Source organism: Mauremys reevesii, linkage group 4, assembly GCF_016161935.1.
Source record: "Mauremys reevesii isolate NIE-2019 linkage group 4, ASM1616193v1, whole genome shotgun sequence".
Taxonomy (NCBI): Eukaryota; Metazoa; Chordata; order Testudines; family Geoemydidae; genus Mauremys; species Mauremys reevesii.
The window spans coordinates 67033029-67060942 of NC_052626.1; the positions used below are offsets into that span (position 1 = coordinate 67033029).

The 27914-nt window shown below is 45.7% G+C and overlaps 1 protein-coding gene and 1 long non-coding RNA gene across 3 annotated transcripts; one reads left to right on the plus strand and one right to left on the minus strand.

The window, feature by feature from the left end:
* The first annotated feature begins 268 nt into the window (after nucleotides 1-268).
* CCDC177 (coiled-coil domain containing 177) lies at nucleotides 269-9526 on the plus strand. Of its 2 annotated transcripts, none has more exons than XM_039533309.1 (3): nucleotides 269-381; nucleotides 6534-6704; nucleotides 7543-9526. In XM_039533309.1, exon 3 carries the CDS (start codon nucleotides 7562-7564, stop codon nucleotides 9518-9520), a length of 1959 nt encoding a protein of 652 aa, XP_039389243.1. In that variant the 5' UTR covers nucleotides 269-381; nucleotides 6534-6704; nucleotides 7543-7561; the 3' UTR covers nucleotides 9521-9526. The 2 variants fall into 2 exon arrangements, with proteins under 2 accessions (XP_039389243.1, XP_039389244.1); XM_039533310.1 differs by having other exon boundaries at nucleotides 269-366.
* Nucleotides 630-26452, minus strand: LOC120402857. Its single transcript, XR_005597328.1, has 3 exons — nucleotides 26328-26452; nucleotides 25413-25584; nucleotides 630-1083 (listed from the first exon to the last, which is right to left on the minus strand). It is a non-coding gene; the product is annotated as an uncharacterized LOC120402857 (long non-coding RNA).
* Between the last annotated feature and the right edge of the window lie 1462 nt (nucleotides 26453-27914).

Genomic DNA, 27914 nt, shown 5'->3' on the forward strand with positions numbered 1-27914 from the left:
TGTTTGTACAGCACAAGCGGACTGGAGCTCCAATCCCAATTCAGGTCTCTGGGTGCTATCATAATGAAAATATTTACTACTATCATTGCTACTCGCCGATTACATTTGAAGACACATATTGTGCTTAAGCAAAGTTATTAAGAATGGTTGGTGTATGTAGTGGTTATTATGCCTGTAGTCAGGGCCAAGTTAGTAGGTCAGGTAATTGTTAAACAGTGTCATTGTGACAGCAGGGGTAACTCAACCAATCATCACAATTCTTCTCTAGTCCATATGCATGCTAGACAGCACTGGAAAAAGTGACACCCCTGTCTCCAGCAGCAAGTTGATTAAGCAGTGCAGATGGGCCTTTTGTGTCGGTGCGAGGTGAGCGTGCGTGATGTGAGTATACCTGCTGGGGATCACTCCTCCCATGGGAGTGTGGTTTACATTTTTTTCTTCAAATTCCCATGAATCCCTGAGGCAAGCACCATGGTCCTGATTCTTCATTGCCTTTCACATTATGCAGTCATCTACAGCTATGCAAAATGCTACCTGTGTGATATGGTCATGTTTACATGCATTTTACACTCACCACACACAAATGGAAGTGACGACACACAGTACAAAGCAGTGAAGAATCAGGCCCTATACTGTCATCAGCCCCCTCTCCGACTGCTACACCTCACTCCAACATGAAAACAGAAGTGTGTATCTGCCCTCTTCCCCATACACCTGAGCTGCATGCAGCTGAATGGGGGTGGAGATTACTAGGCCAGAGCAATTAGAATCCATAAATGAAAGAGAACTCTGAGTTAGGCTGAAACAGTAGATTACATTCCTGGAAAATGTGTGTGGTAGAGGGGACGATTTATTTTTATTAAGGCAAAGTTACACTACATGTTAACACACTACATCATACATTGCTTATTCAGGGGCAGGTTAATATTCAAAGATGCTGGCTGAGGATTCTGGCTTGGTATCTGGGGACTCCTCCTCGAAATGCAGTTTTAGTACTATTCCTCACAACTATGATGCAGAGGAGGAAGGCAGGGAGGTTGTGTCCTCTCAAAATTTCAAAAGCTCCATAATTTCTTGGTGTCCCTTTAATGGGAAAATCAATGGAACAATCAGGTTAAAATCATATAGAAGGGGGGGGGAAGACAAAAAAATCTCTTCTCTTCTTTTATAAATAACATTTTAGATTACTGAAAACTAAAATAATCTTAAACTCCATCGCAGTATTTATTCTGCTTGGTTACAGTTTGCATGTCACTCACTTTGGGCAGTACAACCAAACTGGTCATTTTCACTGTCTCTTATTCATTTCACATTCAGGTTCTCAAGCAGTAATACAATACTGCAGTGTTACAGCTGCAAGCACTGTCATTTGTTTAAAACAACATTTTTCAGTAACATGTCAGCTGGGGTGCTGGATGTATTTTTATAATGGGGGTGAGGAGAGCCATTGAAGCAAACTGTAAACTCTGTATATAATGGAAACCACTTCAAGTCAGGGAATGCAGCAGCACCCCCAGTACCCCTAGTTCCAGCATCTATGAAGTCAGCTTCATGAATGTTGGGGCTTTGCTTCAAGATGGGCACACACACAGAAGGGCAGCTGGTGAGCTGAACGGATAGATTTGAGGGAGCTGAGCCCCCTCGAGCCCTAGTCACGCGCAGCTTATGCTTGTTATGTGAGTCGCTCTGCTGTGAGTGCAGGGGAACAGAGCAGTTACCACAGCTGGTCAATTTCCCTTTGAAGTCAGGCATGGCCTGCAGACACAATAACATGGACTCTTTCTGAATAGGGAAAATAGGCCCCGGGGACTGAGAAACAGACAAAGGGGAAGGTACATGGGGGAGGCGGGAAAGGGGACCAACCAGCTCGGTGCATGTCTTTCTGAGGGAGAAGTGTATACTGGTAGTGAGAAGCCACAAGACTGCCAGCATTGAGTGAGGATGCAAAAGATGGCCAGGACTGGAGACAGAATGTAAAGTGGGAAGAGAGAAAACCAAAGGAGTAAATAAAAGGAGACACGATAGCCAAATTCTCTCCAACTGGAACCTGGCAGCTCATCCCTTTCCTTTTTGTAGCCTGGCTACACAAATGTTCTCGTGTTTCCCTCCTCTGTGACTGAAAAAGCATTGTATACAGTGTCTGACCGAATCTCATTCTCATCATTAGCTCAAAGCTACGATCACACTTACATGGATTGAAAACTGACAGCACAAGAGTAAACAAAGGGTTATAAGCAGGGGCGGCTCCAGGCCCCAGCACGCCAAGCGTGTGCTTGGGGTGGCACTCCGCGGGGGGCGCTCTGCCGGTTGCCGAGAGGGCGGCAGGTGGCTCTGGTGGACCTCCCACAGGCGTGCCTGCGGAGGGTCCGCTGGTCCCGCGGCTTCGGTGGAGCATCCGCAGGCACGTCTGCAGGAGGTCCACCGGAGCCACGGGACCGGCGACCAGCAGAGCGCCCCCCGCGGCGTGCTGCCGTGCTTGGGGCGGTGAAATGGCTAGAGCCGCCCCTGGTTATAAGATGCAGTAACTGATTGAACTGGAAGGTGTGTGTGTGTGTGTGTGTGTGTGTGTGTGTGTGTGTGTGTGTGTGTGTCTGTGTGTGCACAGGGCTAGCACAGGGATAGGCCTGAGGTCCTGTCTTATTTAATATCTTCATTAAAGATCTAGAAAAGGGAGCAAGCACCATTTTAATCAAACTTGCCAATGATACACAGTGCTTGATTGTGTTTGAAAGACCATCTTGGAGTGGGGTGCAGCTGTATCACCCCGTGGGAAGCTCTAGGAGGGATTATGCTGGATTGTGCACACTCTACTACCCCTTAGGAAGATGCAGGATATTCTGCTGGCCCAGGCAGGGATGGGGGAATGACTCTGTACTGCCTTCCCCTGTTGTGGTGGCTGGTCCCTGTGGGGGTATGAGGAGACTGCAGGGAGTGCAATCATATTGGACCCTGCATAAGGAGGCAAGGGGGCTCCTTCTACCTTCCCCACATACCCATGAAAGGGACAGGAATAGTCTGGGGCAGGGGTAGGCAACCTATGGCACGGGTGCCGAAGGCGGCACGTGAGCTGATTTTCAGTGGCACTCACAGTGCCCGGGTGTTGGCCACCGGTCCGGGGGAGGGCTCTGCATTTTAATTTACTTTTAAATGAAGCATCTTAAACATTTTAAAAACCTTATTTACTTTACATACAACAATAGTTTAGAGTTATATATTATAGACTTATAGAAGGAGACCTTCTAAAAACGTTAAAATGTATTACTGGCACATGAAACCTTAAATCAGAGTGAATACATGAAGACTAGGCACATCACTTCTGAAAGGTTACCAACCCCTGGTCTGGGTATAAAATGGGGGGGATTTGTGAACCCCAGTCAGTACCCAGAGAGACCCAGGGAGAGTAGAAAATCCAGACAATACTGAGACGTGATTCAGCTTGGAAAATGTAAGGAATTACATTGATGGGGAAATAATCATAAACCAAGTATTCACTGGAAGGGAGAGACCTGAGAGGCAGTAACATTGAAAGAAAATGTAGGAATCATAGCAAATAAGATCTGAGTTGCAGGATGATGTCGGAGAGAAAAAGGCCAATGCAATTACGGGTTGTACATTCAGAGGCACCATGCCACAAAGCAGAGAGGTAACAGTCCTTCTCCAGGTAGCTCTGGTGTGACAGCTCATGGAATACCATGTTCAGTTCTGGGCATCTAATTATCAGAAAGATATTGACAAATTAGAGACAGTTCAGAGAAAAAGCTGATAAATGATTGTGGGGCTGGGGTAAGGTGACCCAATTTTTGGGTCTTTTTCTTATATAGGCTTCTATTATCCTCCACCCCCTGTCCCGATTTTTCACACTTGCTGACTGATCATCCTAGGCTTGAGGGATTGATTTATGAGGATAACATGGTTAGCTTGGCTAAGGGCCAGCTAAGAAGGAACATGAAAACAATTTACAAACATTGGAAAGGTGTAAACACAAAGGAGGGGAGGACTGATCTGAGCATAATAAAAAGGGATGGGGCACTTATTTAAGACGAGTGACCACAAATTAAGAAAGGGAAAATTTAAGCTAAATATAATGGAAAACATCCTGACAATGAGATCTCTGTGGAATGGTTTCCTAAGGGAAATGGTCGAAGCCCCATGCACTGGCAAATTTAAAACTAGACTGGACAAAATGTGAATAAATGTGCAATAAAGAGCAGCTGTACACTGGCAGGGAGATGGACTAGCTGTGTTAATACCTCTTTTTCCAACACTAGCTTCTATGGGCCTGATTCTGCATTTTCCAGCACCTTGAGCTGTGAGTTACCCCAGTGCAAAAGTGCTTTAAAATGCTACCAAAGCAGATTAGTTGCATTTTATCTCCACTTTGGATTAGTGTATAAATGACTACACAAGGTGCAGGGCGGAAGAGAAATGGGCCCTATCATCCTGTAAATAAATAAATACTGTAAATAAAAAGGATCAGTGACAGAAATGTGTCTCTTCAATCCCTCCAGAGTGCCCTTGGACATCCAGCCTCTGGTCTGCATTAGTCCTCTAGAGAGAGATTAATATGGCCCGGTGAGCAGACTGTGCATACTAATACCTCATAAAAACACAGAAGGCAGCTTTTAGTGTTCCTTGTGTAAAGCAGGTCCATAAGTAAATAGAAGGAACAAAAGGCCCAAACTAGGCAACAGTGAAGGTTGCAATAGCAACTTTCAAAGAGCCAAAGGGCCACGTATAAATTTGCATATCAATGTACATAAGGTTTATATCAAAACACAAACACATGCAACTCTAATATTTTCCATGAGGCAGAGAATATAGTCCTAGTTAGGCAGTAACGATGCACCTATTATTATTAGTTTTACTAGTTATTTGCATTATGGTAGCGCCCACAGGCCCAACCCTCGCTGGGCGAGGCATTGAGCACACTGTCGTGTCCTGAAGAATTCACAATTTACGTGTGAGACTGGTTGCTGATCTTTACAGTTGTCACCTAGATACTATGATAAATCCATTAGATTTGATAAATCAGTATTGTTTGTTGGTAGAGTTTGCCAGCTTCCTACTTGGTATACTGGTGTGGGTGTGCTAGAAATCCCTAAGCAGACAGGTCAAAAGCGTTTGTTATGTGAGTGCACCAGCAATAACAATCTGCAGTTGGCCACTCGTCCTTACCTTGCTGTTACAAGGAGAGGTCAGTCCCAGACTGCATTTTAGGCCCTTGTGGGCCATATTTGACCCTTAAGCTACACTTTACCCTTAAATTGGGGCTGTCCTAGAGGTCATTTGACTGGTCACGTGTTCTTCTTCAAGTAACCCTAAACTGTAAATGTATCAGTTAAATGGCAAGTTGATTAACAGCATTAACGGTTGTAATGAACTGGCTAGTATGTTTACTACTGCCCTCTCTTGGCCAGAATCAGAACTGCTTAGCTGTGTCAGAGACAGTACACTGCTGACAGCGAGCAGAGATTCCCCATACATTCAACTGTGCTTTTATAGCAGGAAGCTCTTTATCTCAGAGGTGACAGTGAAGTCAAGATAAGCTGAATAGTGATAACCATTAAGTCCAAGGAGGCTGCAGATTTATTACAATATATTTACACAGTGAGCTATTTCCCCTCAATTCTCTCCCTAGCAAGCAAAAATGGAATAAAAGTAACAGTAGATAACATTCTTAGTAGGGGAAGTAAGGTCTTGTGGTCAAGGCACTGGACTGGGACTCAGAAGATGTTGGTTTAATTTCCAGCTTTGCCACATATTCCCTTTGGGACCTTGGGCAAGTCACTTAATCTCCCTGTGTCTCAGTTCCCCATCTGTAAAATGAGGTTAATGGTCCTTCCTTTCCTCCACACTTTCTTCTGTCTTTTCTATATAGCCTATAAAATCTTGGGGGTGGGGACTGTTTCTTTTTAAATATATATACAGAGCTTGCCATAATGGGGCCCAGACCTCCACTGGGGCCTGTATTCGCTATAGTAATACAATTACAATAATAACAACATTCCTAGGTAAACATACACACATACACTTTATGGAATTGGCAGGATAGCAGCTGTTGCTTTACACCATAATGACTCTCTCCAATAAGAATTCACCTGGCCCTTTTATTCCAGAGCATTCTAAATAGTTAAAAAAAAAAAAAAGAGGGAGGGGAAACCCTGGGAAGCTAATAAATTTGCTTGTGAAATTTGTCACCTCCTCCACCTAAACCACCCCATGCTACAACAGCCAGACAGGATGACCCTAGCGCTACTTGGAGAACTGCTCATCATTTATGCATAGTCCCTTCTTTTTGTCCCCCCGTCATGAAAAGAGAAGCAGTTTGGGGTTGTGGGTGGTTTGTTCCCCCTCCCCCTCTTCAGCCAACCCTTGCTCTCATCAAATCCCAGCCTCTACCAAGGATAGCTGGGGAAGGAGACCGAGGTAAATTGCAAGATTTTGGAGGCTGCAGAGAAGAGAGGTCAGGGGTGCGTGTAACTATCTGTCCCCCTAATAGAATGCCTGAGATTGCATCCTCCTCCTGTGTTTAGGTGAAGTGTCTGCGCAGGGTTTGCTGGGAGCCATGGAGGGGCAGCTGCTGCTGTTACCACCAGTAACCTGATCCAGCACTAAACAGCTTCTTACATCTACTGAAGAGGAGGAAGCAAGGGGACAAAAGCCCACGGTTCCGCCTGCCGCTGAAAGAGCCAAAGCAAAGTGCAGTAAGTGAATGACATCCACAATTCCGCTCTATCCTGAATGATCCAGGAAGGACGTTTAAGCCTTAGCATGTTGTCTGTAGACGTAGGTTGATGCACGTTTGTTTGGGGGGGGGCAGGGGGGAAGAGAGAGAGCGCGCCAGGGGCATTACCCTGGAGTCACAGGCTCACATGCATGGGCAGGGATGTTCTCCGTGTCGCAGGATGATGCTTCTGTGCTCGGCGGAGAAAGAGCAGGGGCTTTTTGCCAGGCAGTTTGTTAGCAGAGGCTCTGCATGGTCAGTATCCTAGCGCTGCATTCCAGCCACAGAATAAAGAGAGCGGAAATGTTGCATTGGGAAAGCGAAAGGGTGTTTGCTTGGCTATTGATGTTTGTTTGATCCGGTGTGCAACAATGCCTTTGCCAGCCTTTAGGAATAAGAATTGAACTGCAGCTTGGCTTGTCACCCTCCTTCTCACTGCCCCTCTGCCCAAGGTGAATGTCTGAGAGGGGAAATGACACTTAAAAGCCAGTGCCTTTGGTCCCTGCACAAAGAAACCTGCCCAGTCTGGGAAGCCTGCATCCCAAATGCTGCCTGGGCAGCCGGTCCTTTCATGTGCCTCTAGTTATGACTTTGCAACTTCCAGCAGAAATGTTCCTGCATGAAATTAACACACACACAGGCTGTACTGTGCCGCCAGTGACCGTGGGCTGTTTTCCTCCCCGCTTTGCCTCTTTGCTGAGGGTTGCATCAGTTTTGTGTGCGTGAGAGCAGCGCCGGTTAATCCTCGCGTGGATTAAATCGGCTGGCCGGGTATTGTATCATTTATCCCCCTGGTGGGTTTTTTTTTCCCATTGCAGAGGCTCCGGCGGGTCAGGCATGGTGGATCCGGCGGCGGAGCCGGGCGAGGAGAAATGCACAGACCCAGGCGGCGCAGCTGGAGATGGGGCGCCCGCGGCAGCAGCGGGCGAAGGGGCCCCGCGTCCGCCGCCGCCAACGCCCGCGGGGGAGCCAGGGAGGCGCCGCGAGCAGTCCCCGCTGCTGCACTTGGACCTCTTCAACTTCGACTGCCCGGAGGCCGAGGGCAGCCGCTACGTGCTCACCAGCCCCCGCTCCCTGGAGGCGTGCGCCCGGTGCGCGGTCAAGCCGGTGGAGCTGCTGCCCAGGGCCCTGAGTGAGCTGGTGAGGGAGGCCCCGGGCAGGTCCATGCGGGTGGCAGCCGGCCTGTACGAGGTCTACGAGATGGACCGGCAGAGGAAGCTGCAGCAGTGCCGGGAGGAAAGAGAAAGGATTATCCGAGAGGAGAAGAGAAGGATTTTCACTCCCCTCATGCTAAGCAGCCTCCCTTCCTCCCCAGCTGCCAGGATCTCCTTCAAAACCACCACCAATGGGAGCTGCACCCTAGCTCCAGGGGCAGGGGCTCCTACCGGGACCAAGACCAAGACCAAGAGCCATTCCCTGGACTCGCTGCAGAAACGGAGGGAGGGGTTCTCCACCAAAACCTCCTCTGAATCAGGGGCCTCCTCGTCTTACAGCGGAGAAAGCTTTAGGGACAGATGGCCCAAAGGGACCCCTCGGACTAGGACAGTGGCTGCCATGAACTCCCTGGTGGGCAGAAGCTTCAGCCTAGGGGATCTGAGCCACTCCCCACAGACCACAAAGAAAGTGGAGAAGATCGTCAAGGAGGTGAAGAAGAAGAAAGGTCTCAAGGAGGTGCCCAAGAGGGACAGGAAGATAGCTGCCCTGATGATAGCCAAGCACCAGGAGGAGAACATCCTGAATGAGCAGAGGTATGCCGCCCACCTCCAGTGGGACAGCCAGCGGCGACGGGCAGAGCAGCAGAAAGAGCAGGAAGAGAAAGAGAAGCAGAGGGCTCTGCTGCAGTGCCAAAAGATGTGGGAGTCCCAGGTTGAGAAGCGCCGTGGGAAGCTGACCCAAGGGCAGAAGGAGGCTACCATGATGAAGCAGAGGCAGTGCCTGATGTACGAAGAGAGGTGGAGGGAGCAGGCGGAGAAGCAAGACAGAATGAAAAGGGATAAGCTAGAGAGGGCCGTCCTGGAAGATAAGCAGAAGAAGCTCCATCAAGAGCACAACCTGAAGATAAAGGAAGAAGACAAGAAAGAATTCCTGGACCGAGAAGAACAGCTTTTGCAGGATAAGCTGTCCACTGCTGCACAGAAGAAGCTGAAGAAAGAGCTGCAGCTGCAGAAGGAAAAGAAGTTGCTCAACCAAGCTGAGAAGCTGAAGCATGAGGTCCTGCTCAAGGAACTGGTCAGGCAAGAGGCAGAGGAGAAAGAAATGCTAAAGGCCTCCCTGGAGGTTAACCTGCACAAGGCCCAGGAGAACTATGAGCAGCTAATTGAGAAGAGGAACCAAGAGCTAAGGGAGAAAGCTAAACGGGAGGAGATGCAAATCCAGAGGGCCAAGCTGGCAGCCGAGAAGAAGGAGAGGGAGCAGAAGGAGCACTTGGAGGCCCTGGCCAAAGCGACAGAGAGGAGACTCCAGCATGCTGCCCAGGTGGCTGAGGAGGTGGTCCAACAGAAAGCACGCAAGGTGATCCTAAGCCGCCTGGAGAAGGAGAAGATGCAGAAGGTAAACAAGCAGAAGGTGGAGCAGTATGAGGACTTCCGACGCAGGGAGATCCTCCTGTCCATTGAGAGGAAGCTGGAGAGGAGTGAGCAGATCTTCAAGGAGAAGAAGACTGTCCTGGAAAATGCCAGGTCGGTTGCCCGGGCATCCTTCCACATCCGGGAAAAGGTGCGGGAGGAAACGAACATGCGCACCTTTGACAAGATGGTCTCTGAGGCAGAATTGCATGCCAGCCTGGATAAAAAATGAAAGGTCTTTTCTTTCTGTGGATAAGTGGGGGATATATCATCTGGTGCCCATCAGAACACATTAGAAAGCTCTTTCATATTAGAAAATTTCAGTTTTTAACCCTGATTTATTATTTTCGGGGAGTAGGGTTCAGCACAAACCCCATGGCAGCTATTTCACATACCTTTTTAAAAAAGCTTTTGTTTTGGGGGTTATTTTACGAGACTGACCTTTGTTATCCCTTCCAGAAGAGAAGTTACCCCATCCCCACTCTACACAAAGATATGTTCAAGGATTAAAGCAGAAGCACACAAATTTACTCAAGTTTCCCAGAAACCCGTGGGCCACCTCAAATTTGCCTAAAACGGAGCAAATTGCAGTCACCCTCATCTTTATTATGACAAGGGCAGACAGTAGAGAGTACATCTCTCAGCATGTAACACTTCATTTTGATTTGAGTGACTTTCAGCTAGGATCAAGAGGCTGGGAACTGTCTTCTCGTTGTGTCATGCTTCCATACTAAAGATGAGGATGTCCCCATTATAGAACTCCCTGGGGTGCATTTGGCCCATGGTTTGCACTTTATTCACTACTGATGTAAAATGTGGAAAGAGAGATGCCTATCACAAGATTTTTTAACACCATGCAAGAAGATATCATAACCATAGCTGGGCAGATGCCACAAATCAACATTTACTCAAATAAACCCCCAGAGTTCCTTTTGATGATGGTATTCACAACCTCTTTTATTCACTTTCCGCAGATGATCGCACAAAGGAATTTTTGTTTGCAAGAATGTTTGCAGAAAAGGAAATGATCACAAATACTACTGCAAATATGCATTCCTGGGGTATTTGCACAGGAAGTGATTGTGTGGCCTTCTTGAAAGCTCTGTATATGTGTTATGGAGTTATCCAATCAGGGAGCAGAAATAATACCATGTGACTTAGGTGAACAATCATACAGCTTTAATTGCAAATTATGAATAATTACTACTTGACATGATAGTTATGGTGAAAGGTTCATGAGAAATCCATAGGCTGAAATATGTTTGCACAAACTGTTCATTGAATAATGTCAGAAAGTGAACAAACTTCTGAAAACCTTCCTGTTTACAATCATTTGTGAAAAGGAAAGGGGATTAAATTTGTCAAGTAAATTATTTGCAGTGAATAGTTCACCCAGCTCTAATCATGACTTACTAAATATTACAACATTTAGTTGTCCATTGGTACTAATAATTATGTTCTGTTCTTTATGGCACGTAAAACAAAAAATGCACATTCTGGGACAAACTATGTTTTGTTGTGGATTCACTCAGCAGAGGAATGTGGGATTTTCACAACTCTAACTAGATATCACATACAGAGGAATGAGCCCTGCTGTTAAGGAACTGGGACTGTGAAAAGCCTGCTCACACCTCATGGAAAACATTCTATATATAGACATCATTCTGCTCAGGTTTTCTGCATTTATTTTCTCCTTAGTTATTGTTATGAAAACAGAGCTGCTTGAATGCAGAAAGCTTTGCCATGTTTCTTACAAGATCGTGGTGCACCAGTAGCTTGTTCACAAGTGCGAGGTATACTCCACTGTCTGTGACATCATATCAGGCTGCTGTGGAAATGGTGATGATGTCACAAACAGAACATGATCACTTCAGATGGGAGAGAAGCAGCAGGAACGGCAAAGCTCCTGTGTTCATACAAATGGATTGGGTTCATTCTAATAATATAAAATACAGGGGAACAGAAAGACAAAATACGTGTTACATTTCACAGATTCATTTCTAAGTAGAATGCTCTTCAAAGTTTTCCTTGAGATGGCAGCAGATCTTAAAAGATTTTAAAGAGGATGTGATGTTAATGGCAACGATAATGTTAGACCAATGTTACCAGGGTATAAACCATGAAAATAGTATAAAAACCAGTGTTGGAAGTGAATAGGGTGGGTGGTTTGTACCGAGTCGTATGGTATTTGCTCCCTCTGGATCACTGGGAAGAAAGACAGGATTGTCTAGTATAAACAGAAGGGGATTAGGAGTCAGGAGACGTGGATTTTATTCCCAGCTCTGCCACTGACTTGCTGTGTAACACTGGGCAAGTTGCTTATGGTACATCTACATTTCAGTAAAAACCCTGAGGCTGGCCTGGATCAGCTGAATTGGGCTTGCAGGGCTCGCGGTGCGGGGCTAAAAATACAAATGTAGACATTCAGGTTTGCGCTGAAGCCCAGGGTCCAAGTCCCTCCCTCCCCCATTGGGTTTCAGAGCCCAAGCCCCAAGTCTACACTGCTATTTGTAGCCATGCAGTGTGACCCCCCAAGTCAGTTGTCCTGGGATCTGAGACTCACTGACGTGGGTTTTTTAGTTTTGTTTTTTGTCGTTTTTTTTGCTGCATAGATGTATCCTTAGAGCCTGATCCTGCTCCAATGGAAGTGATTGGCACTGATTTAAAAGGAAGCAGAATCAGGCTTGTAGCCTTGCTATACCTTAGTTTACCCGTCTGTAAAATGGGGATAACACCAAACTTTGTAAATCACTTTGAGATGTTTAGATGAAAGGTGCTAAAGAAGTGCAAAGTATTACTAATGTTTATTTATAATTATATGTATTTATTTAATGTCTTTGTTTTAGTTAGTAAGTAAAGTAAAACATACTTTCCAGGAATTACTTTTGCCTTTGGAAAACACCAGCTTATACCAAATGGCAAGAATATTCAAAAAACATAGGGAGGACACTGCTGGATTGCCACGCCTAGAAAGGATTCTCTCCCCTTCCCACCACTGCTTGGTACATTTGTCAGTTTGAACATTAAAATAGGCCAAATTTCTCCTGTGCGAGAGTATAAAGCCAAGCAAGGCACCCTATTTTTTGTACTTAAGTTCACCACCAAAGCCCTAGTAGCTGCAAAGGTCTAAAGCAGGGTTTTCAAACATATGAGCCAGATGCAGCCCACTTGATGCGCTGATATGGACCTAGGGACATATACAAATTGGGCACAACCTAAGCGTTCATTACAAAAAAGAGACAAGGTGAAATCCTGGCCCCATTGAAGTCAATGACAAAATGCCCATTGATTTCAATGGGGCCAGGATGTCAACTTTGTTTCTAGTCCTTTAGGCTGAGGAGAAAGACTCACATCACATTTGGAAGGTTATCTAATGCAGTGTTTTGTTGGTTTTTTCCCCTGGGACTGCAGAAGGCCTGAAACAATGACAGAGAGGTAGGTGCCCCTATTCAGCTCACTGCAGGGTCACTTTTAAAGTCTGTTGCTGATCATTTTAGCAGATATAATGGGGGAAGTAAGCAATGTTGAATGTGATAGTAAAATAAACAAATACATAATACAAGATGCCCCTGGGTTATGCATACCCGACTTACACAAATCTGCACTTACGGAAAAAGTTCCGTAAGATAGAAATAGGAGGAGGGTTTTTTTTGCATAATTGTTGGGTATACGTTTCCGACTTACACAGAATTCAAGTTACGCCAGGCGTTCTGGAACGGAACGCTTGCGTAAGTCGGGGCGCGTCTGTAGTAGCTGAAAGTATAATCAGTCCATAAAGGTGTCATTCTGTTCTGCATGTATATACTTTCTAAATGTAGTGGCCCTGATCCAAAGCCCACTGGCGTCAGTGGGAGTCTTTCCATTGATTTCAATGGGCTTTAATCAAGGCCCCAAATAGCTCAAATTCAGAAGTGCTCAAACTTGTGGCATCGAAGGGCACGTCAGCAAGCTGGGCAGAGGCCTGAGAGAGGCTCCTAGAGCCTGCTTCTGCTTTTTGTTGATTTCAGTGGGAGCAGAATTAGATCTCCAAATATATGTAAAATTAAGCCAATTGTATCTTCAGTATTGAGATGTTCAAAGTCAGAAATGGCCCTAGCCCTTCTGCCACCCATGGTGGAAAATGGTTTTGGTGCCCCTCATGGCCAAGCCAAAAAAAGAAGGATGACCTCTGCTGGTCCTTCACTAGGACTATAAAACACAACCATATCATGAGCTATTCTTTTTTAATAAGCCTAAGATTTTGCCATTAGAGTATGTTTTCTCGCATATTCTAATGATCCCTGCACAATTTAAATATCTGAACTTAAAAAAAACAAAAAACAGTTACAATTGTCAGGGGGTCTCTGTGGCCAAAAGTACTGGGTGGTTATCTTCCTTACAGATATGCTGGAAACAAATCTCACCTCTGAATTTCCAAACATTAGGAAAACTCAGATCCAGATCTGCATCTCAAGCCAGAGTCAAATTTCACAACTGACCCCTATCTCTACTGTGTCAAACCAAAACCCAGATCCAAATACCCCTAGGTTCAAATCCAGAATCAAACTCTGAGACTTGGACCCCTCTCCAACGTCCAGTTGATGACCGCTGGACTGATTATTAGTGATCATTCTTGATCTGGCTAGAATTTGCAGACTGTGAATATACACAGTGTTCTGGACTTTAGATACAAATGCTATCTGGAGAAACTCTCCCATTGACATAAACTCAGGCGACAGCGGCAGTCATTGAGCTGCTCAATTGCCTGTCGCTGTTTTCCACGGCACATCGGCAGAAAGTCCTTCTTCGGCGGCACGACGGGAGCAGAACCGGAAGCTCCCGTGCACCCCATGGGGAGCGCACAAAATGCCGCCCCCCGAATCCTGACATCCAAGGTGACCGCCTACGGTCGCCTAATGGAAGCACCAGCCCTGCGTAAACTGGACTGTTGCCTGATTAAGACAACATGATCAAGCCAGTATTGCCGGAAGAAGAGAGACACCCACATCACTGTATACCTAACAACGTGATAAAAAAAGACCTTTTAATAATATGAAGGTTCTCATGCTTGTGTGGTTTTTTACTGCATGGATATGAAAAAGATACATGATGGCCAGAATTCTCTTCTTGAATCTATGGTGTGGCTCTGTTGTCCACAATGCACATCTGCACTCATTACATGGTAAAATTCCTGTTGACCTAAGTTGGACATTCCAGCCACACAATGAAGGCAGGCAGAATATGGTAGATCCAAGAAGAGAAATTTTCCCTTTATGTGCTACAAGGCCTAGACTGGATTGGAAAATTTAGGGGACATAGATTTGCTATCCTGGATCAGACCATTGGCCCATCAAGTTCAGTCTGCTGCCTCTGCTAGAGTCACTACTTACTGCTTAAGAGAAATAACATTTCTTCTCCTCCCAACCCTAGCTGATTGTGCAGTGCTGAACATAGGGAAAGACCATCCTCCCTGACCCCTGTCAGTGATTGCATCCTCAGCCGGGAGATTTGATTTTGGTAGTTTGCACTTGTCTGTGAATTTTCTTGCTTGTGGTGGTTGTCAGAAAGTACGTGTTATAACATTATTTTGTGATGCTGTGTTTAATAGCCTTAAAAAAAGCAGGAGAGAAGGGGGAAACAATAAAGTAAAACAATAAAATAGGGGTTCTCAAACGGGGTCGGGACCCCTCAGAGGGCCATGAGGTTATTACATGGGAGATCGCAAGCTGTCAGCCTCCAGCCTAAACCTCACTTTGCCTCCAGCATTTATAATGGTGTTAAATAGATTAAAATGTGTTTTTAATTTATAAGGAGGGGGTCGCACTCAGAGGCTTGCTATATGAAATGGGTCATCAGTACAAAAGTTTGAGACCCACTGCAATAAAATATCCGTCTTTGCGGTGCGGAGAGCTGTAACTACCTGGGCGTGATGAGCTATAGAGCCAGTAACCATGTCAGTTTATCATACAGAATACTGCTTTGTAGCCCTGTGACTAGTTCTCTTCTCTCTAGTGTGGCAGACTCTCCTGCACGCCTTCAGTCACTGGCTTCGGGAGTTTGCGCAGGCTGGAAATGCTGTGGAGGCAGCAGGCAGTGCTCCCCTGGTGGGGCAGTAGCAGCATGTCACATGGCTGGCAGAGCTCCCCCACCTAGGAGACATATAGATGAGCTCTGAAGGGGACTGCAAACTGTTGCGAGCTTTGGCCCCAATGCAACAAAGTATGTAACTTTAAGCATATGTTTAAGTGACTTGCTGAATCAAGGCCTGTGGGAGCTAGCAGGAGTTTGGATTAAGGTTCAGGGCCAAATGGATACCGATGTCAAACTGATGTAAGTGGGCAGCGAATCAGGTCCAAAGGGGTTATGTGAAAGTGTGTGTGCATATGCAGTTCATAATTTTACCCAGACCAGTTCACCCAGCCCTATTTAAAATAGTGTCAAAATAGGCCTCAGCCGACACCCCAGATCCAAACACACCTAACCTAGGGGTGTGTTCAAAACACAAATCCAGACGTGAAATTCATAGTTAGCTTCTTTGGGCCAAACCACTAAGATCTTGCTCCAGCAAAACTCCCATTGACATTAGTGGGATTTTTGCCTAGGTAAGGACTCTGCGCCTCAACATTTATAATAGGATAAACTAAAATGCCAAATTCCCCTAAACCTTGAAAGGTGTTAAAAAGCCAGGTCTGGATCTGAATTTTGCATCTGGAATCCATTCCCATGTACATTGTTATCCCTTTAGATGATAGCAGCTTTTCTGTGCAACATGACTGTGTTTGTGCCAGCTTCTGGCCCGAAAGAATCCATACCCAGTTGCCATGTAATTTTGCATACATCTCCTGTCTGCCACTGAACACAGATCTGGAAGGGAAATACCACTGTAGTATGATATAACACCACTAATACTATGCATAGTATTCTTATACAGATGGGGAAACTGAAGCAGAGAGAGTTAAATTACTGCACTCGCCTAAAGCCATATTAGAAGTCAGTGGTACAGCTGGGATTATCACTCTGGAATTCCTGACCCCCTGACCAGTGCTCTAACTGATGCCTTTCCTAATTGTTAAGGGAGGCCCGGCTCCACCTGATAGCAGCAGTTCTGAACCCTGCTTTACAGGTGGCACGGTCTTAGAGAATCAAGGATTTAGAGTCACGCTCCCATCGTTCGCTCTTCTGCATTGTGCCAAAGTCCAGCAACACCTGTGGGGCATATAAGATTTCCCTAGTCTTATATGGAAGACCATAAGATGTAGTTGCATGGGCAAAGCCCTGTGGGGAGCCCTGGACTAGAAGAGCAGGGCCACTGCACATCAGGAGTGAGATGCATTAGCAGTGGGGTGGGGGCTTGGATTGAAATGGTGCAGCAAATCAGGACTGAGGTCCATTGGCAATGCTTGGCGGGAGAAGGGGAGGACAATTGCACACCACCTGTCTGAGTCTGACTAGGCCACCACTTTCATGAACATAGACAGTAATACTCCTTGTGGGGTTTAAATTGTTAAATGTGCAGGACCCAATTCATCCCAGAAGTAACCACGCTGACAGCAGTGGAGTTCCACCACAGATGAATGTGACTCACGCAGGCTAACCTCTGACGCGTTTGTGATTATTGCTGTGAATCATTGATTTAGTTCTCATCTGATAGAATTTCCAGGAGCCCCAGGGAGCATCATTCTCAAATCTCTGCACTGTATCCACGGAGTAGGATGGGAGGGTCACGTATCTGCCTTTTTATTTTTAGGCACAGTGGTGGGTTTGTCAATACTATGTGCTGCACGCTGCTTTCTGAGCTGTTTGTGGAAGGCAGACATTTCTGCCTGAACAGTTGCAGCACTGCTGAGCGGGGGAGGATGGACCAGTATACAGCTGCCTTATACAGCAGAGAGACAAACACTGGGGGATAGCAGATTAGACTCTGTCAGATGCTAGTAGAAATGGTGGGAATGTTCTGGGGTTTTGGAGGGGGAAGGATGGGGGATTTGTTTCTCCACATCCTTAATCAACATCAAGTCAACCTCATATTTTTAAATTTTTATTTTAAATTTTTATTGTATTATTTATTTCGGGGGGGGGGGGGGAGTGGGGGAGGCCAGGGGCTTGAATTTATGACACCTGGCTTTAGCCAGAAGACACTCTCCTCTTTCCCTTCAAAAGAAATCCCAACCGTGTTATTTTGAGTAGTGGGGGTTGGATAATTGCATTTTCCTACAAACTGAAAGATGGGCCCACTTAACTGAAAAAAACTGTCATAGAATATCAGGGTCAGAAGGGACCTCAGGAGGTCATCTAGTCCAACCCCCTGCTCAAAGCAGGACCAATCCCCAGGCAGATTTTTTTGTCCCATATCCCTAAATGGCCCCCTCAAGGATTGAACTCACAATGCTAGCTTTACAAAGCCAATGCTCAAACCACTGAGCTCTCCCTCCCCTCTTTTCTATGATTTGCAAGTTTCCTGCTCAAAAATGCCCATTCTGAATGCAAGCAGTTGCAAAATGTGAATTCTCGCATGTTCACAATTAAAAAACTAGACATTCCTTTGCAGCTTGAGGCAAAAAGTGAACTGGATGAGGCACGAGCAAGATCTCCCAAAACACAAAAAAAAGCAACAATTTTTGTGTGGAAAAAACAGAGTGGAAAAAAGTCCCTTAAAAACTTATTATTCCCAACCTGAGCCTGCCATTTGCCATGGCAATGTGAAAGTCAATGGGAACTGATAGGCCAACAGACTGGCCTGTGCATCAGCCAATCAGGATTCTAGTCCCTTGCTTCAGGGTGAGGTTTGTATCTCCATCTTAGAACAGTGCACCATATAAACCACATCCTTTCTCCTATCCAGGTGCACTGCCTGGGAGCTAAGGAGAGTCTCTCTGCTCCTTTATGTCTCCTTGCGCTCAGGCTGCTCTTTATGTCCTGCAGGCCTGCTTCTCAGTCACAAAACCCCACCATATGGCCCCAGGAATTGGGGTCAAGCCCAGTCCCTGAGCCCCAGCCAGCTCACCCTGTGACGGCCAGTTTGTCCTCATCTACCCCCTGCTCTTACAGTGCAGTCCTATTGGGAAAGATCTGGTGGGTATCTATGCTCAAGTCAGCACCTTAGTTAGAATTAGAGTAGAGTAGAAAAGCAATGCTGCCCTTTGGGTTTGCTTTTAACTAGTAGCAAGTTGTTAGTTTTATTACCCATATTAACTGAATTCCCAATGCACAATGAAGGTCTTCCACTCTATAGCACCAAAAGCTTCCCCTCAAGAATTCCAGTACAAAGATTTGCCTTGTGGTGCTAAACAATGCGAGCCCCACAATTTGGAACTTTTTACAAGACCTTGGCCCTGAGTAGGGAACTGACAAGAGACCATTGACGTCAATGGGAGCCTTTCCACTGACTTCAGTGGACTGTGGATTAGGCCCTAGACACCAGAGGATAGGAGGTGAGCGTGCAAAAGGAGCTCCACTTACTGTGTGTCTGGCTAGGGGCCAGCCACAGTTGCAGTCTTTGTGCTTCCAGAGCACAAGAACTGGGGATCTAGCACAACCAGTGGCACTAGACTTACCAGTAGTGTAGGGTGGGCATGGGGAAACAGCCTGTCTCCACAGCAACCAGCAGAATTGAGCCAGTTCACGGGGAGCTCATGCTCTGCCCCATTAAAGTTCACTGTGCAGAACCTTCTCTGGCTTGCATTTAGGCCAAGATTTAATGTTGATGTAAGGCAGAATACAAAACACAAGGTGAAACCCCAGGCCCCATTGACTCAGTGGAGCCAGGATTTCACCCAGGGTGTGTGTGGAGTGGGTCACAGGCACATGCTTAAGAGTGTGGTCCTGGTGCCTCCAGCACAGGAGAAATACACAAGTGTCCCTGCACAAATCCCTGGAGTGTGCAGCAGCTCTTATAAATTCAAGACAGTGAGTTTTGTTGGATGTAGATCAGACCTACAACAGGAGGGTGTATCCAAAGAAGCACAGGTTCAAATACTGCTCACACCACTAGGCAAACTTGTACCCAAAATATCACATGTGCCTCAAGAATGGGCTCCCAAAGCATGGCTTCTTCTGGTCCAGCCACAGAGAAGGACCTGGCCCTCTTCTCTGCAGCATAAGTGGTGTTCAGATCACAGTGCAGTTATGAACACTGTGAAGTGAAAGTCTTCTGATCATGAAGTCACACGATGTTTGAAGCCTCAGAGATCCAACTGTCTCCACACACACTTTCATATTTATAAAGAAAATGGTGTTTTTAGCAGTATGTAAAGGCTGCCTCCTCTGGCATGGATGAGGGAGCTTCCTTGTTCCCTTTTTGTGGCTGTCATGCCTTGGGGTGGGGAGGCCTGTCTAAGAGCTCCAGTTCGGGGACAGGATTCCTGAGGATTGGATTGTGTGCTGACCCAATGGAACAAGGTCTGAATGCTTCATTAGGGAAAGGATCTTTTTCCTATGAGACATGGGCATCTGGGATTGAGGCCAGAGAAGATTCTTACATGGAAGTGAGATAAAGGTAGCCTTTCCACCCATAAAGAGACTGGGCACATTAAGTTCTGAAATTAATTCAGAATTTTATGCAATACTAATGGGAGCTGCTGGTATTTACTTGCCTTTGTGTTAAATAAAAGGATGCATTCAAACATGAGAATGCACAGTGGCTGACACTCTGTGATTCACAGCGTCTGCTAGATGCTGCAAGGTACGGGACACTTTCTGTGCAGGAGAGATAATGTCTTGTAATATAGACTCTCTGTGACGCCTGCAGGAGCTCCCAGAATCTGTGCATTCCTCTTTGCTCAGTACAGCATTGTAACACTGATTTGCTCTGATTCCACTAGAATCTCCTAGAATCTGCAGCTGTCTGTGTGCGGGGACATTGTGCTCTAAAGCAGACACCTTCCTACAGATATGATAGAATTTGCAAGCTCCTCTCTTTAAGGGACAATGTACTGTACCACAGATTTCTTGTGGTGCCCACAGTCTCATGATATTAAAAAATTCTTCCTGCTGGAGACACTCCACTTGTAATGCAGATAGTTCCTGCAGGATCTCATCAAATCTGTAAGCCGCTCTCTGTATGGACATTGCATTGCAGTGCAGATTCTGTCAGATCCCGCAGGAATCACAAATCCACATCTGAAAGGACATTGACCTGTAATACAGCTACCAAGGGATTCCTGCAGTGTCTCATGCAAACCCCTCTGCTTCTTTTCAGATCATTCTGATAGAGTTCACGGAAAGCTGCTCAGGCCCTGCTGTGTAAAATACACTGTGACCCATCACTACGGTTCTGAATCTTCCTCTCCATGGCAACACATTGTGATGTCCCAGGTGTAGGATGCCTCGTGGCATGCTGTGTGCAGGGAAGCTTTGTTGGGAAAACACTCTGTCGAACATACAGGGCATGGTTTTAGCTCAACCCTTTTTTCACTAGGGAGCTTGAGGCAGAAAGTGCAAAGTGAAGAAATGCATTCTGAGAGAAAGAAAAAGAATTGCTGAGCATCTGGGAGAAGAATGAGAAGCCATAAAGTGGGAGATTTAAATAGGCTTGAAATTACACCGAATGGAAGTTGCGTGTTTTAGCCAAGTACCAGAGCTATCCAATACACAGCAGCTCCTAAGTGTTGTAAGCAGGGTCGGAATGAGCTCTCCTCACAGTGTCTTTCATACAATTTCCATCCCAGAACACTTAACAGAATTAATAAATAAGAAGTCAAGGGAGAAATTAAGAAGCACAGGTGATGGAGAAGAGAGGTTTTCTGATGGGATTTGTGACTAGATGGAATGGAGTGGAGACATACAGAAAAGCTATTCCAGATAGCTGCAGAGAAGGCAGCTCTCACACTAACCCCGCGAAGAAGAAAATTCTAGGGGAGTGATGGGAACGGGAAGGGGGAATACAGGGAAGCAAGGTGCATAGGGTTGCTGGAACAAAAGAAGGAGAATGTTGAACCTTAACTCCCTGCCCTTTCTGCATTTGACAAATATTAGGCTGGAATTCTATGTAATTATTACACGATCGTAATTGTTTCCTTGGGGCTTTGTTTGGAAGAGGTGAGAGTTCACAGAATGCCCTTTGGAACCTCCCAGCTCTGTGATCAGAGGACTTCCACCACACTGCCATGCCCTCGCGTGTGCAGCACACCGTGCTGTTGCTAGGCTTGCCTTGTTAGTTCTGCTTGTTCAGCTGATTCAGGATTTTATTTTTAAAATAAAGTCCAACCTCCCTTTGATCTGCTTCCCCTTCCCTCATTGCCCCCTCCTTCTCCCATTGTACACGCCCCCGCCACATCCAGTCTTTTTGTTCACCTCACTAAACAGTGCAGTCCCAGTGCCATATTCATGACATGTGGTCTAGAATTCTTTGTACCATCTCTTGTGCTGTTTCATAGGGAACTGAACCTATGGTTTATGTGGAGCCTCTGGCATTTGAAGAGAGAAGGGTAAGGGTCATGTGCAACCTAAGACAACTGTTGGCGACTGTGAAGAGAGTGGGCCCAGCCCATAAAAGCTTGGACCACAATTTCCCCAAAGTTCAGGGGTGTTGGTATCCTGGCCCATTACAGGGATAAGAGCCAGCTGCAAGGGCCCATCTCTAGTCATCAGCCACCAGGATAAGAGCCTTGCACTACAGAAAGGAGGTTAAGGATCAGGAATCAAAGGCTTACAGCATACAGATCTATACTCAGAAGTCTTGAATAAGAACAATGATTTAGAATATCTTTTACTGGCCACTTTCAGGACATTAAAATGGCAAAAGAATTCAGAAAGGGGCCTTTAGGGCCAGCATTTCAGTCTGGCCACTAATCTTGGACTTGCAATTGTGCACATGCACAAATTAGCATATAATTTTTGACTATTTCTATGTTTTGTTGCTCACAAATACCTGGATATGTGTGTGAAAAACTGAGTAGCTGGACAATGAACAGCCATATTTGAATTCTCTCCATCTGAGCCTTTTGTGTGAATGTGAAAAAAAGCACCTGCAGGAGGGAAGATGGCCTAGTGGTTAAAGTGGGACATTCTAGGTTTTGTTCACAGCTCTGGGAGTGGTACAGCCGTGTCAGAGGAGCTGCTGGCATGGGGCCACCCAGCATGTTCTTCTGCTCCTTTTGCCACTGTGGTACGGAAAGCCCTGATCTCCCAGAAACCACAGCGGCGAAAGGGCAGCCCCCCGCCGGCAGCTCCTCTGGCGCAGCTGTACTGCCTGCAGCCCGGCCCCCAGCCCTTCCACACAGCTACATCTCTGGCACAGTGGGAGGAGGACAGAGCCCCCCCAGGTAACGAGGGATGGATGTGGATCAGGGCACAGGGAGAGCGTGGGGCAGGGCGGGGAGGAGTCACATGGGGAGGTCACATGCCCCCCCCCCTTTGTGTCCCTCCTATGAGTGCAGTGTACTGGCAAGAAATGATTTCTACTTGCACCACTGCAGTAAAGTGTCCCCACTCGTTAAGAAATCCTCACACTGTAAATAAAGATACAAATGAGTTTGTACAAACTTTTCTAAATTAAATTTCATGTTGGACTTTGTGTAAATGTTTTAGCATTTAGTCTGTCATTTGAGTCACTGAGTGGAACGATCACTGTGCATACAGGACACACTGGTGGACTGGGCACTTCAGCCCAGATCCTTAAAGCTATTTTTAGGCACCTAACTCCCATTGGAGTCACCCTTCATCAGTCTGTGCACATGTGTGCACACACACGCACACACGCACACGGACAGACAAATCTGAGTGCGATACTGAGTCAGAGAGAATTCAGATTAGCACTTGGTACATACAGACAGCTGTGCGGAGGCCCAGGCCTGAGACAGCAAGAGTGCCACATGTCATGATTGAGGTACATTGTCAACAGCATAAGACGCTTGCACAACAGCTGCCTTCATTATTCCCAGCTGAAGTCAGTCTGATCGGTCATTCACTTTCAGGAGCAATATTCACTCACTCACTAAATTAATCAATAAAAAAGGGAGGAAAAATAATCATAGCATGCATTTTATATATGCCAGCTAGCACAGAGGATCAAGGCACAAGGCGACTGATTCCTGATGTTCCTAAGCCTTCAAATGACTGGTTATTTTTGCACCATATGGCTACATCCACTCAAAAAAAAATGCCCTAGATATTAGAGACAGCAACCAATGAGCTTAGGAGGACGAGCACATATAGTAACCATTTCTAAAGGGTTAACACAGCTTCTGCAGCCTCCAGAGTAACAAAGCTATTGCTAGACTCTTGTTTTTGCAGCCCCCAGAAAATGGACACTGGAGGGATGTAACATGTTACATTATCCAGTGCAGTGGCTTAATTACTAAGCAAAGTGCTTATCCCTCGACCTCACGGTCAGGGATTTATCTCTCAACAAATAACTCAGCCAGTGTTTGGAACATGCTTGAAAAGCTAAACTCTCAATGTCAGCCAACAATCTATAGGCTTATCACTGTCACTAGAAGCACAATTTAAATGCACAGTTTGGCTTTCCCCACCTTCCCTCCTCCCGGAAGATAGCCTGGGATAAGCAGGAATCCAGCCTGACACACCCAGCTCCACCTTGCAGGGCTGCCAGTCTTGGGCAGCTAAGTGTATTTGGCACTGTGTTGTAAAGGAGAACATTACACAGGAAGAAGGTCATGAGGTATTAACCAAGCACTCAGTCAGGACGAGAGAACAGGGCCCTTTAAAAACTCGTTGACAGAATTACTTGTCAATGCTCAGTAAATTCATTTTGCGCTCATGGAGTGCTCCTAAGTGCTGCAATTTTGGAGAAGATGCACTGACTGAGGTTTGGTCCCTGCTTTATGTGCAAAGCCAATTCAGTCTTAGGTACGGAGGTGCTACCAGGAGAATCCCCTCCAGCCTGTTTATACTGTTCCTTCAGGTAACATCCTTTTAAAATGAGATGCTTCATCTCTTCTCATCAGGTTTCCCCCAAGAAGAGGTTTAGCCATCAATCAGGGTAGATAAAAAAAAGATTTTAATTGACTTTTTTAAAATAAAAAAGAATCAGATTCTTAAAAATTTAAATTAAATGCAGGTTAATTCTTACAACTAAATCTATCTGAAGCTATGGCAGCCTATGTTAAGGCCTAAATTTATTGTAATCTATTAAAAATATTTAAAAGTTAAATTTTAAACAAATATTAAACAGTGCATATTTGCTGCCAAGTTTTAAAGCAAATGAAACCATTGAACTGGCAGAAGTCACTAGCTAAGCATCAGAAACCTGAGTTTGTTGAAGTGCTAAACCAGCTTTTGAAGCAATAGCCTCTTCTGAAGGTGCAATGAGAATATTTTCTTCATTTCAGTTTATTCAACTAGTTCAGTTTAATGACTAATTCATTCAAAGTTAAGAAACCAATTGTGAGTTGAAAAAGCAGATAACTTTGTTTTCCATTCCCAGTCTATGAATAAAAAGTAGGTGTGAGAGAATGAAATCTACTAGTTCTAAAATCTTGAACAGCATGGTGACCAGAAACAGTCAATTCACTAACTACAGATAATACTTCCTTTGTTTAATAAATCAATTAGTTTTGATAAACTTTTTGATTTTTTTTTCTTATATAGCCAACTGATTTAAGGGTAGCTTTAACTAGTTAAAAAAATAAATGCTATTTTGTGTATTTTTAACTGAAGTCAAATTTCCATCCAAATAGAGCTTGACACAAATCACAAGTAACAAATTAATCCCCATCTATTAAGTAAGAGATGACTTACTGAACATTTTCTAACATAATTAAAAATGTAAACATTAAGAATCTGAATAAAGTTAGGCTATATTATTGCTTAAATAAATGTGTATAGTTTAGTATATCCACCTGGAGAAGGCACCACATTTGGTGTAAAGGCTGAATTTAGTTGCAAATCAATATGTTTTCAAGGTTACCAACCAATGAGAATCAACCTTTCTTTAGGAAAATAACTAAAAAGTACAAATGCAAAACAAGATTAAAATCAATTATTAAAATCAAGGTTTCCTGCTTGCTGATTTAAATGGCTTTGATTTAAATCAATCCAGCCTGCCCTTCATCACACATCTCCCTTCTATTGTTCTTTAAACTCATCTTGTTTTAGAGCTTTGGAGAGCCATCTGCTAGGTTCTGTGAGGACCTATGTGAAATAATGTCTGGCGTCCGCATCCAGCTCTCCCTTTCTCTACTTACCAAAGACCCCACCCTCTAGATGCTTCCTGACTGCAACAGTTGCCTCTTTTCCCCACACGTGTGCAATTCTCAGTGGCCTCAGTTGATGCCACTCACATCCACAGACTTACACACGGGTCCATGATTCCAGGAAGAAGAGCTGGAAGCCCAACTTTCTAAGCAGGGCGGCTGCCTGAAAAGACAGTTGAGGAATTCCGTCACCTAGTCCATAGAAGACAGAACTGCAAATGGGAAATTGGGGTTGGTTCTCTGATTGGCGTGTTGGGGCAGTGTGTGTGTGTGGGGGGGGGGTAGGGGGATCCTGAAACAGCAGGGCCCCATAAGATAACATAGGTCTAAGGCTGCTGCTCCCTTAGCTCTCTTGGGCAATAGGAATAAGATGTAGATATTTAAACAAAAAAATAGAGGGAACATTGCTGGGCCACTTGAACAAGCTGCATGGAGCTCGAATGGGACTGATGTGGTTATTGTAAACAAAGGTTCTTTTCTCTGGTCTCTGATGTCTTACAAGGAGGACAAAGAGCCATAGCTCCCTCCAGTAGAAAATTGAAAGCTTCATGTTTTCCACTTGGCTACTCCTCTCCTGATTCCCCCCCCCCCCACTTTTCCAGCTGCCTTTAGGGAAAATAGGAGACACTTAATACATTTCAATATTGTTCTTGGGATATTTTTTGTCCTTCTTGAAGTGAATCTGGATAATGGCAGGCTCAAGTTCAAGGACTGTCTCCCTTGCAGCCGGCCTGGATTCTTTATGACTTCTATTCATTATCCCTTGCACAGTTGGTGTGGCTGCAGTCCCGGTCCCTGTAGCACACACTGCCATGAAAGAGGCCAAACGCCTCAGATATTTTTACCAAACTAGAAGCTTGTCAAATTCCTCAAAAATGTGAGTGCCAGACAGAATGCACCTCTTACCTTATGCTTTTGGTCCATCTGCTTTTTGGTCCATTTGTTTGTTTATTCTCTGTGTACAGGCCGTGTAACTGGGCCTAGGCCCCAGCCCCTGAGCAAGGAGCTGAGACAGGTCTGTTTTTTGGTACCTTGGTAAAGGTCACAAGGCTCTGACCATTGGAGCTTTGTTTGAAGTATCTAAGTGGTTAATCGCTGCCTGGTGGCAAGGGGTGGAGCTGAACTGAACTAAGCAGGGAGACTTGGTATAAAAGGTCACTTGCTAAGCAAACTTGAGGGCTGCAATCAGGGGCAGGTAATAGGAGAGTTTCAGAATGAGTGTGAGAGTTTCCTTCCATGTTCAGCTCCATGTGAAATATCAAAATGGAACAGTGCTGGTGATCTGCAATGGCTGTGCAATGTTTTCTTTCCTACCTGAAGCCAGAAGGGACTTCCTGTGCATGAAGTGCAAGATGGTGGCTGTGCCAGAGGACATGGAAGTCTCTTCCCTTGGGTTGTCATAACTAGCATTGGGACCATTACCTTATGATGTCAATGTTCCTTTCTCCAGAGTCATCATCTCCACCAAACCCAACCAGCCTTTGGGGGTGTCTCCTCCCATTGCATTGTCTGCTTTTCACCTCTTTCCCCTGTGAGGAATCCCCTCATCCTAATCTCATCAGTTCCTGGGAAAACTTCCAGTCTCGCCCAATTATTACAGGGGAGGCTAAGTTCAGGGCCATGAGTTCTGTCTGTGGGATTCTGCAGTGTTAGCTGGACTTGCCTCATGGTGTATGGATGTAAATCCCCACAGATGCGTTGAAGGAATATAGCGCCCAAAGGTTCTCCCTTGCTCCCAGCCAGGTGTTCTCTGACCATTGTCTGACTACAGCCCAAGTATACTAAGTCTTGGATTCTGACTCCATTAACCTGTACTGGGACCACCCGTCTTCCCCCGTCCCCTTTTGTTGGCTCTGGATTTGGCTAGCCAGAGCTGTCTGTAACTGCAGACAGTCCATATAGGGACAATTTTGTCTGAAGTAGCCTGGCTGTCTTCATGCAAAACAGTTGCCTGCTAGGGGAAGTGCTTCAATTGTTTGGGCTCCCACGCTCAATGGTATTTCTGTGGGGAGGCCCTTCATGGAATCATAGAATATCAGGGCTGGAAGGGACCTCAGGAGGTCATCTAGTCCAACCCTCTGCTCAAAGCAGAACCAATCCCCAACTAAATCATCCCAGCCAGGGCTTTGTCAAGCCTGACCTTGGGCCATGCTGGAACCATGCTCCTGTCCCATATCTCCATGTGGGTAAACTCCGGTGGTCAGTCATTGCTCAGTTGGTCCTGTCACCTTGGGAGTGGGCAGCCAGGTTTCTCTTGTGCTTCCCGTCCTCCATTTTCCTCTACTTGTCTGAGTTGGCCAGTCTCTCCCTAGGCAAACACACTGACTTTTACTCCAAAGCCACTGGGGAATCCATCACTATCACCTGAGTGACAGCCAAACAACACTCACACACTTCAGAAGCAACGTGAAAACATTGGCTCTACACTGTGCACTGTCCTCATTACATAGGCACACCAGTTTGGATATGTACAGCACAAAATAGACCAGAAAC

Excerpts from the sequence above, each read along its gene's own strand:
- CCDC177 (XM_039533309.1), top strand. The coding sequence starts at position 7,562 with ATGGTGGATCCGGCGGCGGAGCCGGGCGAGGAGAAATGCACAGACCCA.